The sequence below is a fragment of the Trichomycterus rosablanca genome, chromosome 21 (genome assembly GCF_030014385.1).
Source record: "Trichomycterus rosablanca isolate fTriRos1 chromosome 21, fTriRos1.hap1, whole genome shotgun sequence".
NCBI lineage: Eukaryota > Metazoa > Chordata > Actinopteri > Siluriformes > Trichomycteridae > Trichomycterus > Trichomycterus rosablanca.
Genome location: NC_086008.1, coordinates 17618288 through 17635730, shown reverse-complemented (window position 1 = coordinate 17635730; position 17443 = coordinate 17618288). Strand labels below are relative to the sequence as shown.

Here is a 17443-nt window from a genome sequence, read left to right as displayed (position 1 = left end):
AAGTGAAGTTGAACATCTCCCATGGCCTGCACAGTCACCAGATCTAAATATTATTGAGCCACTTTGGGGTGTTTTGGAGAAGCGAGTCAGGAAACGTTTTCCTCCACCAGCATCACGTAGTGACCTGGCCACTATCCTGCAAGAAGAATGGCTTAAAATCCCTCTGACCACTGTGCAGGACTTGTATATGTCATTTCCAAGACGAATTGACGCTGTATTGGCCGCAAAAGGAGGCCCTACACCATACTAATAAATTATTGTGGTCTAAAACCAGGTGTTTCAGTTATTTTGTCCAACCCCTGTATATACAGTCATGGCCAAAAGTGTTGGCACCCCTGAATTTTTTCCAGAAAATGAAGTATTCCTCCTAGAAAATTATTGCAATTACACATGTTTTGTTATACACATGTTTATTTCCTTTGTGTGTATTGGAACAACACAAAAAAGCAGAGAAGAAAAGGCAAATTTGACATAATTTCACACAAAACTCCAAAAATGGGCCAGACAAAATTATTGGCACCCTTTCAAAATTGTGGGTAAATAACTTTGTTTCAAGCATGTGATGCTCGTTTAAACTCACCTGTGGCAAGTAACAGGTGTGGGCAATATAAAAATCACACCTGAAAACCAGATAAAAATGAGAGAAGTTGACTCAGTCTTTGCATTGTGTGTCTGTGTGTGCCACACTAAGAATGGAGAACAGAAAGAGGAGAAGAGAACTGTCTGAGGACTTGAGAACCAAAATTGTGGAAAAATATCAACAATCTCAAGGTTACAAGTCCATCTCCAGAGATCTTGATGTTCCTTTGTCCACAGTGCGCAACATAATCAAGAAGTTTACAACCCATGGCACTGTAGCTAATCTCCCTGGACGTGGACGGAAGAGAAAAATTGATGAAAGGTTGCAACGCAGGATAGTCCGGATGGTGGATAAGCAGCCCCAATCAAGTTCCAAAGAAATTCAAGCTGTCCTGCAGGCTCAGGGTGCATCAGTGTCAGCGCTAACTATCCGTCGACATTTGAATAAAATGAAACGCTATGGCAGGAGACCCAGGAGGACCCCACTGCTGACACAGAGACATAAAAAAGCTAGACTGCAGTTTGCTAAATGTATGTGAGTAAGCCAAAATCCTTCTTGGAAAACGTCTTGTGGACAGATGAGACCAAGATAGAGCTTTTTGGTAAAGCACATCATTCTACTGTTTACCGAAAACGGAATGAGGCCTACAAAGAAAAGAACACAGTACCTACAGTCAAATATGGTGGAGGTTCAAAGATGTTTTGGGCTTGTTTTGCTGCCTCTGGCCCTGGGTGCCTTGACTGTGTGCAAGGCATCATGAAATCTGAAGATTACCAAAGGATTTTGGGTCGCAATGTAGGGCGCAGTGTCAGAAAGCTGGGTTTGCGTCCTAGGTCATGGGTCTTCCAGCAGGACAATGACCCCAAACATACTTCAAAAAGCACCCAGAAATGGATGGAAACAAAGCGCTGGAGAGTTCTGAAGTGGCCAGCAATGAGTCCGGATCTAAATCCCATTGAACACCTGTGGAGAGATCTTAAAATTGCTGTTGGGAGAAGGCACCCTTCAAATATGAGAGACCTGGAGCAGTTTGCAAAAGAAGAGTGGTCCAGAATTCCAGTTGAGAGGTGTAAGAAGCTTGTTGATGGTTATAGGAAGCGATTGATTTCAGTTATTTTTTCCAAAGCGTGTGCAACCAAATATTAAGTTGAGGGTGCCAATAATTTTGTCCGCCCCATTTTTGGAGTTTTGTGTGAAATTATGTCAAATTTGCCTTTTCTTCTCTCCTTTTTTGTGTTGTTCCAATACACACAAAGGAAATAAACATGTGTATAACAAAACGTGTGTAATTGCAATAATTTTCTGGGAGAAATACTTCATTTTCTGGAAAAATTTCAGGGGTGCCAACACTTTCGGCCATGACTGTATATACTGTATATATACAGTACCAGTCAAAAGTTTGGACATATCTTCTCTTCAGTGGTTTTTCTTGATTATTTTTATTTTCTACATTGTAGATTAATACTGAAGACATCTAAACTATGGAGGAACACATATGGAATTATGTACTGAACAAAAAAATGTTAAACAAACCAGAATGTTTTATATTTTACCAACTCTACCTCTGCACAGCACAACTGATGGTCTCAAACACATAAAAAAATCAAGAAAATCCAGAAATTAACTCTAGACAAAGCACAAACATTAATTGAAAACCATTCCAGGTGGCTACCTCATGAAGCTGATTGACAAAATGCCAAAAAGTGTGCAAAGCTGTCATCAGAGCAAAAGATGGCTACTTTAAAGAGTGGTGGGAAATGGGCAAGTGAAACCGCTCGATGCTAAAGTCTGTGCTATACTAAACTTTCCGGTCCCCACTAATAGAAAAGAGCTTCGGAGATTCTTAGGCATGGCAGGGTATTACCGATGTTTTTGTAGAAATTTCCCCGTGCTCGTGAGCTCGTGCTCTCATGAATTTGTCTCACATGTTAAGGTCATTTGCTTGGTCGTCGGACGCGCAGAATGCCTTTTCAGCTGTTAAGACGCTGCTTTGTGAATCCCCGGTGCTAGCTACCGACCGTTTAAATTGGAGGTGTATTGTATCGAAGTGTATTTAGGGAGCAGTGTTGCCCCCATTCGCGTTTATACGGATCACAACCCGTTGCTATTACTAAGTAAAATGGCCAAAGCTAATCGATGGTCGTTAATTCTACAGGGACATAACGTTGAGATTATGCACAAGCGAGGACGTGACAACGTAGTGGCTGATGCACTTGTGCAATGAAGGTATAGTCTTAAGGGTTTACTAAGCAGGGTTGGATAGTGGCAGTCAGAATCGTGTATGTTATGTTCTGGTTAGCGTTGCAGGAGTGACCAGTTTAACTGCTCGTGGATAAAAAACTGATGTTTCTGGCTCGGACGTTCCTGCACCTCTTCCCACGTGGCAGTGGCCGGAACAGAAAGTGACCGGGGTGTGTGGGGTCAGAGGAAATACTCCTGGCTTTCCTCAGACATCTTTTGCCGTAAATGTCCAGTATGGGTGGGAGTGCGGTTGCAGTGATGTGCACCCTCTGAAGGGCCTCGTGTTCAGCAGCAGTGGCACTGCCAGACCAGACCGTGATGCAGCTCGTCAGGATGCTCTCCACAGCGGATCTGTAGAAGTTACAAGGTTGACTTGTGCCTTTTTGGAATTTTCCAGAGATTTTCATTGCATAAAACGGTGCAAATCAGAGACTCATAAACGTTTAAAGATTTATATTTCGTTCCACTTGCATTTTGACTGGACGTAATCATGTGAAAAATCTATATTTTTGGATATGTAAGATTTAAATGGATAGACTTTTCTAGAAATGTGAATTTTCATTATAAAAATAACTCTATTACTGATATACTGAATTATATTCTTATCTGATAGTTGGAAGCCCAAAAACATCATATTAGAGCTGTTGGAACTGTTTCATTTAGCTATGCTTCACTTCACCATCCTACTATCCTAAACAGGAGTATTTCTCTGACTAGTCTTTTCCCTGCGTTGTCAGTGTGGCCGGTGGAGAACTCTTCGATTTCCTGGCTGAAAAGGAGTCTCTCAGCGAGGAGGAGGCCACCGAGTTTCTCAAGCAGATCCTGGATGGTGTCAACTATCTGCATTCCAAACAGATTGCCCACTTTGACCTGAAGGTATGTGCTGGTTTGAGCTACTGCATATTAAACCCAGTATTAACTGCTTTCTCTTGGTAGTTTTGTTTGCTGATGGTGGAGGGGAAGGTGTGTGTGGAGTTTAATGTTACAGCACATTTGCATGGAGGATGTGTGCGTAACAGTCTGTGTCAGTCTTTATAGTGACGTCCAGTGAGTTACGTTAAACAAATAGCTAATGCAGATGGGCATAAGAAAGCAATTACACCTATTTGATAATGTGAAGCCACAGGCCCACACTTGTTTTAGTAGGGAGATGTAAAAGTCAAAGGAAACATAATGGAATTATGTAATTTAAAATTATGTACGTCCAAGCAAACCCAATAAACACATTCTTAATTGATCTGTATAGACAGTATGAACACCTGTCTCTTTATTAATGCAGATAAAATAAATGTATTTATTTATATAAATACACACTTTCATTATTAGTGACATATAAAAGTCAAATAAAACATTACAAAAAGTATGTACACTTAATAAAACCCAATAAACACATTCATAATTGTTCTGTGGAGGTAGTACACCTGTCTCTTTATTAATGCAGATAGAATAAATGTATTTATTTATATAAAAACACACTTTTATTATTAGTGACGTGTAAAAGTCAAAGAAAACATTATGAAATTATCTGATATAAATTATGTACACCCAATAAAACCCAATAAACACATTCATAATTGTTCTGTGGAGGTAGTACACCTGTCTTTCTATTAATGCAGATAGAATAAATGTGTTTATTTATATAAAAACACACTTTTATTATTAGTGACGTGTAAAAGTCAAAGAAAACATAATGGAATTATCTGATATAAATTATGTACACCCAATAAAACCTAATAAACACATGATCTGTGTAGGCAAAACACCTTTCTATTAATGTAGATAGAATAAATGTATTTATTTATATAAAAACACACTTTTATTGTTAGGGACGTGTAGAAGTAAAAAAAAAAACATTATGGAGTTATGTAAGATAAAATTATGTACACCCAATAAAACCCAATAAACACATTCATAATTGATCTGTGGAGATAGTACAGCTTTCTTTCTATTAATGTAAATAAAATAAATGTATTTATTTATATAAATACACACTTTTATTATTAGGGACGTGTAAAAGTCAAAGAAAACATTATGGAATTATCTGATATAAATTATGTACACCCAATAAAACCCAATAAACACATGATCTGTGGAGGCAAAACACTTTTCTGTTAATGTAGATAGAATTTATTTATTTATTTACATAAAAACACACTATATTTATATAAATAAACATACACACTTTTATTGTACCAAAAACATACATTCGACATGAGGTTATTTTTAACTTTTAACATTAGCTACATATCGTTACACACGGCAAAAGTACAAAGAAATGAAATACAAGAAATAAAAGTTTTGAATGTGGGTGCTCGGCCAGCGCAGTGGTAAAACATCAGCCCACCTGATCCAGGGTTTAAATCTCAGTGATGCCAACAGCTGATGTGATTGGCTAACAGCCTTGCCATTGAAAAATGCACGCTCCAGTGCTGGTTTCATGCCGGATATAAATAGGAAGGTTGCATCAGCTTTAAAATAATAAAATAAATAAAAAAGGGATGAATCTAGGAATTTACAAAAACACTGGCTGAACAAAGTATTGATGGACTATACGACTTTAGGAGATCAGCAAGATATGCAGGAGAAAATCTATTCAGGGCTTTAAAAGTCGTAAGGATATAAATACACTACATGGCCACACCGACTGTAGCTGGTGTTTAAAATCAATGATCTAAAATAAATATTTGATATGATAAGTCAGGACTTGCCTGACCACACAGATGCTGTTTTTGTCTAAATAGGTACGAATTTAAATGTGCTCCACAGTCTTGTAAAAAGACCTCCTAGAATAGGCCATAACATTAAAACCACCTCCTTGTTTGTACACTCACTGTCCATTTTATCAGCTCCACTTATATACACATATAGAAGCTATTTGTAGTTCTACAATTACTGACTGTAGTCCATCTATTGTCAGGACTCTCCCAGGACCACTACAGAGCAGGTATTATTTGGGTGGTGGATGATTCTCAGCACTGCAGTGACACTGACATGGTGGTGATGTGTCAGTGTGTGTTGTGCTGGTATGAGTGGATAAGACACAGCACCTCACTGTCACTGCTGGACTGAGAATAGTCCACCAACCAGAAACATCCAGCCAACAGCGCCCCATGGGCAGCGTCCTGTGACCACTGATGAAGGTCTACAAGATGACCGACTCAAACAGCAGCAATAGACGAGCGATCGTCTCTGACTTTACATCTATAAGGTGGACCAGCTAGGTAGGAGTGTCTAATAGAGTGGACAGTGAATGGGCACGGTATTTAAAAACTCCAGCAGCGGTGCTGTGTCTGATCCACTCATACCAGCACAACACACACTAACACACCACCACCATGTCAGTGTCACTACAGTGCTGAGAATGATCCACCACCCAAATAATACCTGCTCTGTGGGGGTCCTGACCATAGAAGAACAGGGTGAAAGCAGGCTAAAAAAGCATGCAGAGAAACAGATGGACTGCAGTCAGTAATTGTAGAACTACAAAGTGCTTCTACAGTGAGTGTAGAAACAAGGAGGTGGTTTTAATGTTATGGCTGATCGGTGTATAAAAACTCAATCGTTGTTATTTTATCTTACTCATTGGTACAGTTATACATCACGTTTTAAGCACTAATCTTATCATAACCTAATCTACTATCTATAAACTTCATTCCTAAAAAACTGGGAATATTTTGTAAAGTTCCTGAGTACAGTGCATCCTGGACCACTGATATTTTCCAGATCTATGCTACTCCTCCATGTTCCTGACGCTGGCACAAAATGCAAATAGCTTGTGAATAAATGTAAAAGAATCTCTATAAAAGACTTCTACGACTTCTATTCTTTCATGAATTGTGCATTACGGCCATAAATAAAGCAGAGAGAGCACTGCTATTATCTTCCCAGGACTTTTTGGAACCAGATGTTCCTCTGGCAGTTTAGATAGTGCTGTGCTGTCTAGGGAAGGCCTGTGTAGCTTTGCATGTGATTTCCATGTGCTTGTTTCCTGACTCTTTGAGTTTCTGGTGTTGGTGTTGCTCTCTCTCTTTCATTCTGTCCTGCAATTCTTTACTCTGATCATCTGCACTAATTTTGAATTGTTTTTAAAAGAATATTCTTATTCTAGGTTTAGCTAAAAACACAAAATCAGCTTTGTAGGTCATTAACACAATGCTTTTTGAAAACATTGTTCAGGATGACCTACACTTGACACGGCGAATATAAACCACTACAGACCGGTATCGCTCCTGTCTTTTCAATCCGAAATTCTTGAACGAGCTGTCTACAATCAGCTTCTGTAATGCCTAGTTCACACTACACGATTTTTATTTTTTATTTTTGTATTTTATTCCCTTTTCTCCCACTTTTAGCGCATCCAATTTCTACCCGTCAATCATCCGCTCACTAATGCTGGTCCCTGCTCCCGATCGGGGAGGACGAGGCTGTTCCACGCCCCCTTCCGAGACGTGCACAGCGATCGAACATCTTATCACCTACGCTTGACGAGCGCAGTGTGGTACGGCGCTGTGCGCGGAGGGCCACACCCTCTACCGCACTCCTTCCCCATCTCCGTGCAGGCGCCACCAACCAGCCAGCAGAGGTCGTAATCGCACTAGTCTGGCTTTTGGTCCCGCCCCCTATCTGAACAACCTGCCAGTCGTTGTTCACGTAGCCACCCAGCCTTCACCCGGCAAAGGCAGAGCTGGATTTGATACGATGTACTCGAGATCCAGCTCTGAGCGGCTGCACTACCCGATTTTTGCCCTGATTTTCGCTCGCCGACAGGTCGCCGCTAGATGTGGCAGCTCGGAGGCAACTCGGCGTCCGCTCAGGACTCGAAAATCGGCTCTCGATCGCTGTGAGTGAACTGTTCAACGACTCGTTCCGAGCAACTCATGAAAAACATCTAGTATGTTAAATATCTGGACCAGTCGGCATCTCAAAATCGTGTAGTGTGAAAGGCATTGCGAGCAGGTTGCGAGTTAAAGCCAGTGAGAACACAGGATACAGGGTGGGGGGAAACCCGGGGGGGGGGTGTCTATCAGAATACATCAGCACACACACAAGCTTTATGGTATTTGTGATCTTATCGTTCACGCCAAACCATAATACCCACGCTGCATTGCAAAACATATTTATTAACCTCCAACTCACTACAGAACAGACGATCCCTAATGGTTGCGTTGCCAAATCCACTTGGATTCATTAATTTTTTTCTCTTTGCTTTTACGCTACACATCAGCGCACAAACAACTTTGATCGCTCGCTTCTTGATGACGTGCATTTTTGTACACGGTATCATTAAACCCCTCGTCACTTCTCACCTGTGTTTTCGTGACAGAACGTAGTTTGGGAAACCAGACGGACTCATCCTGGTGATGGATCGTGAAGTGTGCGACCCTCTATTGCAAATCAGTCATGTAGTGTGAAAACCACAACGACTTAAAAGACTCCCGATTCCAGGAGATCCAGTTGTGTAGTGTGAACTTGGCATAAGTGGTTCTGGATAAGAGCATCTGCTAAATGCCTAAATGTAAATGTAAATGGACGGGCGATGCTTGTTGCTGTTTGCAAGTATTAAAAACACATCCTGCAAATGACTGGTTTATATGTGTGTGGTTGCTGAAATTGGCAAAGGTGCTCAATATTGGTGCTCAGGTGATGCAGCATTTTAATGTGCTTTGCCATTTGTGTTTGTAGAGCACCTGACAAGGCTATGGCAATGTTAAAGGAATGGACAGCATGGCATAGAGGTGGAAAATATCAGTGGTCCAGGATGCTCTGTACTTTTGTCAGTTAAACAAAGATTCAAGGAACTCTGGTTCTAAGATAGATTCTTATTTTACAGCATTTTACAGAAAGTTTCTACTAGTAGATAGTAGATTAGGTTATGATAAGATTAGTGCATAAAATGTGCTGTATAAATGTAGCTATGAGTAAGATACAGTAACAATAGTTAAGTTTTCACATATTTAAGTGCTTTATATAAACCGTCCTGAGAATTGATTGTATCTGACGTATTTAAATAATTGGCAGTTTTAATCTGCTTAATTCTTGATAAGGAACAAACAAGTCAGCACGTTATGGCGCTTGAACTGATAGAGCTGATTCACAACCTGACTGGTGAGATGAAGGGCTGATTTAATTCTCTTAAGGTACAGTGCTGGACAGAGGAGATAGAAAGAGAAACATCTGTTCTCATTTTAGGTAAAACAGCTATATGTATAAAAAATTTACAAATATTTTTTCATTGTTGACCTATTACATTGACCAGTAGTCTTAAAGAGAATTACGCTTTATACATGTTCCAGCACCTAATAAACCAGACAGTTTGAGGTGGTGATTTTCATCAACACCAACGGCTAAGTACGTTAAATGAAAATGAAATTAAATAAAGATATACATTGTGTGTGTTTTTGAATTCAATTGTGCAGATTATAGTTAGGGCTAGGGCTGGACGATATGGCTAAAATTTATATCACGATATAACTCCTAATTTCGGTCGATACGATATAATTCCGATATCGATATGAATAATGCAAATGTCAGAAAAACTGCCAAAAACAGCAAAATTGGATGGCTGTACCTGCAAACCTCTTTTTCTGGTTTCTGGCAAGAAATACAAGCTGAATACACCACTGAATTAGTCTGAATTAGACTGCTTCTTTTTCAACTGTGGACAGAAACTGTCTGATTATTTTTTGTATGTGGCAAGTTGCTGTGGATCTAGTAGTGTTTTGGTCACTCACTCATTTACCTATACAGGCAGTGAGTGCCATGTAGAATTACATCAAGCCCAGCATAATAAGTAAAAAACTAAAATATAGCCTATAACCTTAACATTCCGAGGAAGAATTTGAAAGATATTCCTTTGCAATACTTGATCATTTGACTGCAAACTTGTGTGTACTAATGAGACTAATCTGAACCCCAGAACATGCTAGTGTGAATGCATGGAAAACAAATGTTAATTTTCTTTCAAGAATATGACACAGACTGACCAACACTATTGAGCCAAATCAGCAATGAAAACTGACTTTACTTTTAATAGCCTTCTACAATGCTGGGGCTTCTTAAAACTGAATATTTTCTTTTAAATAGAAGTGTTATTTAAATGCTATTAAATTGTTTTTTAAACCTTGGTGCCTTTACTCGTAGCGCGCCACAACTACTAAGTAGTAGTAGTACTAAGTATTAGTACTCAGTAGTAGTACTTCTTCTGTAATTGTGTTGGTGGTTAACATTTATGTTGAGTGTATTACTGCACTGTTTCGGTGTCAGATTTCACAGATTTTCAAAGAAAAGAGCCACATTCATGGCTCATGGCATTGAATGATAGAATAAATGGAAGCTACAGTACACAGCACAGCCTACCTTGATTGTTGAATGTAAACCTAGAACTTTCAGTAACGTAGCGAGGCTCTGTCTCATACCAAAATACTCGACCGTGTTTTCACACAGCCCTCTCTGCGTTCACAGAATCGTTTAGGAGTTTTCCCAGGCTCGGTTAGCCGCTTTAGACTAACATCTTGGACATTTTGACTATCCGATTGCCAACTGAATTGCCGTAGTATTGCAAGGACCGCCTCATTGTCAGACATCCCAAGTCTCCCGGAAGTTCCCGGGAGTCTCCCGCATATACACAGCGGCTCCCTGATGCCCGCAAGTCAGATAAAATCTCCCGGAATCTAGAACGAGCGGCCAAGAGCGACACAAACGCGCACGCGTATTAAATCCGTTATCTGATATACAATCTAGCGCACTGTGTAGGGAACATAAATCGATTGTCTAATATACTGTCTAGTGCACTATGTAGGGAACATAAATCCGTTATCTGATATACAATCTAGTGCACTATGTAGGGAACATAATTAATTATGTAATACACTATCTAGTGCACTATGTAAGGAACACAAATCATCATCTAGTTATACTTTCTAATGCACTATGTAGTGAACATGAATGCGTTATCTAATACACTATCTAGTGCACTATGTAGTGAACATAAATGCGTTATATAATACACTATGTAGTGCACTATGTTGTGAACATAAATGCGTTATCTAATACACTGTGTAGTGCACTATGTTGTGAACATAAATGCGTTATCTAATACACTATCTAGTGCACTATGTAGTGAACATAAATGCGTTATCTAATACACTGTCTAGTGCACTATGTAGGGAACATAAATCCATGATCTGATATACAATCTAGTGCACTGTGTAGGGAACATAAACCAATTGTCTAATTCACTATCTAGTGCACTACGTAGGGAACATAAATTCATATCTGAAATACTATCTAGTGCACTATGTAGGGAACATAAATCCGTTATCTGATATACAATCTAGTGCACTATGTAGGGGACATAATTAATTATGTAATACACTATCTAGTGCACTATGTAAGGAACACAAATCATCATCTAGTTATACTTTCTAATGCACTATGTTGTGAACATGAATGCGTTATCTAATACACTATCTAGTGCACTATGTAGTGAACATAAATGCGTTATCTAATACACTGTCTAGTGCACTATGTAGGGAACATAAATCCATGATCTGATATACAATCTAGTGCACTGTGTAGGGAACATAAACCAATTGTCTAATTCACTATCTAGTGCACTACGTAGGGAACATAAATTCATATCTGAAATACTATCTAGTGCACTATGTAGGGAACATAAATCCGTTATCTGATATACAATTTAGTGCACTATGTAGGAAACCTAAATCCGTTAACTAATACGCTACCTAAAGCATTATGTAAGAAACATAAGTCTATTATCTAGTACACTATCTAGTGCACCATGTAAACAGTTAGCAGCTCCTAAAAGTTCTGTTATCACTCATATCCTTTGGTGTGTGCGAGAGGTTTTTCTTTTTTTTGGGCTTTGGGGGTCGAGGTCCGGGTCCAGGGGGTACCTCCCTGAAATGAGTTTTTGCAACTTGGGATGTCTGTATTGTGCAAATTAACCAGTAAACGTGGGGCACTTCAATGCTACGCGAATGAAAAATTTTAAATCACTAAACACAAACCCTAAAGTTCAAATTTCACAGCAAATTACATATTATACAGGAAAAGGCTCATTTCATTGTCCATGAGGCGATTTTGACAGCCTCGAAGGTAGGTCCTTAATCGTAGGTAATATTAAAAGTGGAAATATTATTGATCTCACAAAACCTGGCACTGTATTGGGTGTGTAGTTTTTTTTTATATTCACTCTACAGTATATGTAAATGTTTTGCTTTAATCATGTATGTGTTGAAGCCGCTCAGGTGGAACCAGAGCCGGGATCTTGAATACATCGTATCGAGTCTCAGCTCTGCCTGCCGGCTAAGGCTGAGCGGCCACATGAACAACGATTGGCCTGTTGTTCAGATATGGGCGGGACTAAGCTGGACGGATGGGGTCTCTCTCTCATGGCTGGTGCAATTATGACCTCTGCTGGCTGATTGATGGTGCCTGCACAGAGATGGGAAAACAGTGCTGTCAGGGTGTGTCTCTCTGTACACAACGCTGAGCTGCACTGTACTCGTCAATGTGTAGGTGATAAGATGCGTACGGCATGCTGCCCACGTGTCGGGGGGGGGGGGTGTGGGTTAGCTTCGTTCTCCTCAATCAGAACAGGGATCGGCATTGGTGGAGAGGAAGCATGATGCAATTGGACGCTATACATATATATATAAAATCCTGTATGTGTTGCACTGATAGTTCTGTTTTATAACTGACTCAGTCTCTCTCTTTCTCTCTGCTTTTTTTTCAGCCTGAGAACATCATGCTGCTGAATCGGAGCGTGCCTCACCCACGCATTAAGCTCATCGACTTCGGTCTGGCGCACAAGATCGATTTCAGCAACGATTTCAAAAACATTTTCGGAACGCCCGAGTTTGTCGGTCAGTCTCTTCTACCGTCGTCTTGTTTTTTTTCTGTTCTGTCCAATTTTCCATCACGCTCTCTGATTGGAACCTGAACCGGCCCTCTGTCAGAAGTATTAACTATTACAATAGATCAGCTTGATGAACGGCTCATGTGTTCATGTCCCGGAACATCTCTGTGGTTCATTTAGGGACTCGCTAGTCATTTTTGGACAGGATTTAAGGCAGGTCTTGTCTCACATTCATACAGTCTGTTCCAAACCACAACCCTTTGTTTTCTGCTCTTGGATTAATTGGGTTGGGTTTCTGAGCCGTAACTTTTCTCTCTCTCTTTTGTCTCTTTGGCACATCACTCAGCTTGGCTTGAATGGCAGCCGACAGAGCCTCGGGGGAATGATAAGGCAGCTGAGCTAATAGAGGGACAATCGTCCCCCAGATGACTTTATGTGCTAAACGGTGTCATTCTAATCAACCACTTAAAATTTCCTTTTTTAAATGTATGATTTTTTTTATATTTAGGAAAAATCTAATGATCGTAGCGGGCGGCACTGTGGGTAAGTGGGTAGCACTGTCGCCTCACAGCAAGGAGGTCCTGGGTTCGATCCCCAGGTGGGGCGGTCCGGGTCCTTTCTGTGTGGGGTTTGCATGTTCTCCCCGTGTCTGCTTGGGTTTCCTCCGGGTGCTCCGGTTTCCTTCCACAGTCCAAAAACATGCCGCCAGGCTAACTGGAGACACTGAATTGTCCTATATGCACCTACTGTACATATGTAGTTGATTTGGGGGTTTGCCAGTAACAGCGTCTGCTTTTAAGGACCACCAAACTCAAACACCTACAATTTATCGGACTGGATCCTTTAGTAGGATGGTGCTCCCTAGTCAAATGGCAACAAACTCCAGGGGTGGGTTTGGCACAGAGACAAAAATAGTTCATCAAAGTACCAGCAGAAACTTAATCAACACTTGACTGCCCCAGTCAGGAAGCTTAAACTTGGAAGCTTAAAACAGGACAGTGAGCTAAACCACACCTTAAAACCAACGCAAAATGGTTTACTGACTTCAGAATACATCTTTTGCCATGGCTATACCAGTCCCTAGACCCAAACCCTATAGAAACATGTGGGATTCCACATGTTCTTCAGTCTCTAAGCATTATAGGAAAAGACTTAGCTGTTGATATGTGCCTACATCAAGTACTAAAAGAAGACTGGTTACTTCCAGGCTATTTTTGTTGTATATATATTAGGGCTGTCGAAGTTAACGCGATAATAGCGCATTAACGCAATCTCAATTTAACGCGATTATAAAAATTAGTGCTGTTAACGCAAATTCTAGTTCATGTTGAGACTTGACTGGTAGAACAAACGTTTTAATGTCGGACTTGCCACCGTTTTTCATTTGCGGTTTGTTAACATAATGTTACCGAGCGTCGTAGTGTCGTAGTAATGCACTTGCATAATAAAGAAGCTGCCAGTCCTCCATTCACGTAACGCTAGGACAGACACTTAAAAATCCTCCTTTTGGAGTGAACTGGTTTCATTTTTGATCAATATTATTTACCATTGGCTCAGGTACATGTCAAAACAAATGCTTTGTATATCATTGGTTTAACAGCCTCATTTGACTCCTTATAGAGCTACCACTGGCCAATCGGAGAAGGTCCGCCCTCTAAATGCTAGTCTGTGATTGGGTGGTTGAATTTCGCCCGCCCTCTCTGTTTTGTAAACACGGCTACCTGAGTCAATCACTCAGCTCTCATGATCAGGAACGCGGTGAAAATGCCAAAAAGTAAACTTTTGAGGCAGCGATGAACGGACCTAAATATGAAAAGACACAACATTTAGTGAGTAAAACAGTCATTTGTTATATAATTCTTGCTTAAATTGGTCAAAAACTCTGTTATATGGGTTCTGGATTCATTCTGTGTGTTGCAGTAGCATGTCCCCCTGTTCCTAATATGATGTCCGGCTTTTTGGGGTGTAATGTCCTCCTTTTTGTTACTATGAATCTGGCCACCCTAGTCTAAACACACTCAGTTCGTGTAGAAACGTCCATTAAACCACTGGATAGTATTACTGCCTAGTATGTGAGTGAATAAAACAGTTTTCTCTTGTCCCAGCAGTTTTTAACATCAGTACATTTAGCATAAAATGTGTTCACCATTTTAACTGTAACATTTCACTTAAAAATCCTTGTTTTCTATAACATTTACACAGATTTTTTTTAATGCGATTAATCGCGATTAACTATATGAAATTCTGAGATTAATCGCGATTAAAATTTTTAATCGTTTGACAGCCCTAATATATATATATATATATATATATATATTAGGGCTGTCGAAGTTAACGCGATAATAACGCATTAACGCGACCTCAATTTAACGCGATTAAAAAAATTAGTGCCATTAACGCAAATTCTAGTTCATGTTGACACTTGACTGGTAGAACAAACGTTTTAATGTCGGACTTGCCACCGTTTTTCATTTGCGGTTTGTTAACATAATGTAACCGATCGTGGTAGTGATGCACTTGCATAATAAAGAAATAAATACACGCTATATTCACAAGTTGTCGGGAGCAGAACACTTTATTACACTTAATTAACTTCTTCTTCTGTACCGAATACCGGAAAGCTGAGTCGAGCACGTTAGTTCATGAACTATGGAAGCCCCAAAGGGTCAAAACACACTCACTTCGTGTAGAAACGTCCATCAAACCATCGTCACGATACAACCACAGACAAGTCTGATACAATAACTACGCCTTATCCCACCTAAAGCACCGCTGATCTACAATGTTTGCTGATGGAGAAATTCTAACCTACAATCTGACATTTACTGCCTAGTATGTGAGTGAATAAAACTCCCTTACAGTTTTCTCTTGTCCCAGCAGTTTTTAACATAAGTACATTTAGCATAAAATGTGTTCACCATTTTAATTGTAACATTTCACTTAAAAATCCTTGTTTTCTATAACATTTACACAGATTTTTTTTAATGCGATTAATCGCGATTAACTATATGAAATTCTGAGATTAATCGCGATTAAAAATTTTAATCGTTTGACAGCCCTAATATATATATATACAGTGTATCACAAAAGTGAGTACACCCCTCACATTTCTGCAAATATTTTATTATATCTTTTCATGGGACAACACTATAGACATGAAACTTGGATATAACTTAGAGTAGTCAGTGTACAACTTGTATAGCAGTGTAGATTTACTGTCTTCTGAAAATAACTCAACACACAGCCATTAATGTCTAAATAGCTGGCAACATAAGTGAGTACACCCCACAGTGAACATGTCCAAATTGTGCCCAAAGTGTCAATATTTTGTGTGACCACCATTATTATCCAGCACTGCCTTAACCCTCCTGGGCATGGAATTCACCAGAGCTGCACAGGTTGCTACTGGAATCCTCTTCCACTCCTCCATGATGACATCACGGAGCTGGTGGATGTTAGACACCTTGAACTCCTCCACCTTCAACTTGAGGATGCGCCACAGGTGCTCAATTGGGTTTAGTCCATCACCTTTACCTTCAGCTTCCTCAGCAAGGCAGTTGTCATCTTGGAGGTTGTGTTTGGGGTCGTTATCCTGTTGGAAAACAGCCATGAGGCCCAGTTTTCGAAGGGAGGGGATCATGCTCTGTTTCAGAATGTCACAGTACATGTTGGAATTCATGTTTCCCTCAATGAACTGCAGCTCCCCAGTGCCAGCAACACTCATGCAGCCCAAGACCATGATGCTACCACCACCATGCTTGACTGTAGGCAAGATACAGTTGTCTTGGTACTTCTCACCAGGGCGCCGCCACACATGCTGGACACCATCTGAGCCAAACAAGTTTATCTTGGTCTCGTCAGACCACAGGGCATTCCAGTAATCCATGTTCTTGGACTGCTTGTCTTCAGCAAACTGTTTGCTGGCTTTCTTGTGCGTCAGCTTCCTTCTGGGATGACGACCATGCAGACCGAGTTGATGCAGTGTGCGGCGTATGGTCTGAGCACTGACAGGCTGACCTCCCACGTCTTCAACCTCTGCAGCAATGCTGGCAGCACTCGTGTCTATTTTTTAAAGCCAACCTCTGGATATGACGCCGAACACATGGACTCAACTTCTTTGGTCGACCCTGGCGAAGCCTGTTCCGAGTGGAACCTGTCCTGGAAAACCGCTGTATGACCTTGGCCACCATGCTGTAGCTCAGTTTCAGGGTGTTGGCAATCTTCTTATAGCCCAGGCCATCTTTGTGGAGAGCAACAATTCTATTTCTCACATCCTCAGAGAGTTCTTTGCCATGAGGTGCCATGTTGAATATCCAGTGGCCAGTATGAGAGAATTGTACCCAAAACACCAAATTTAACAGCCCTGCTCCCCATTTACACCTGGGACCTTGACACATAACACCAGGGAGGGACAACGACACACTTGGGCACAATTTGGACATGTTCACTGTAGGGTGTATTCACTTATGTTGCCAGCTATTTAGACATTAATGGCTGTGTGTTGAGTTATTTTCAGAAGACAGTAAATCTACACTGCTATACAAGCTGTACACTGACTACTCTAAGTTATATCCAAGTTTCATGTCTATAGTGTTGTCCCATGAAAAGATATAATGAAATATTTGCAGAAATGTGAGGGGTGTACTCACTTTTGTGATACACTGTATATATATACTATATGTATATGGGGCACCAAAATTAGTAAAGTGGACTGTTTATGTAACAAACAAAAAGCTTTCTTG

General features: G+C 40.4%; 1 protein-coding gene across 1 annotated transcript in view; it reads left to right on the top strand.

Moving 5' to 3' along the window:
- Positions 1 to 17443, top strand: part of dapk1 (death-associated protein kinase 1) — a 191159-nt gene that overhangs the window by 73857 nt on the left and 99859 nt on the right. The window contains exons 4-5 of the mRNA XM_063017857.1: positions 3559 to 3697; positions 12579 to 12708. Of these exons, the coding sequence (XP_062873927.1) occupies positions 3559 to 3697; positions 12579 to 12708 (269 nt within the window). The remainder of the gene's footprint in view (positions 1 to 3558; positions 3698 to 12578; positions 12709 to 17443) is intronic.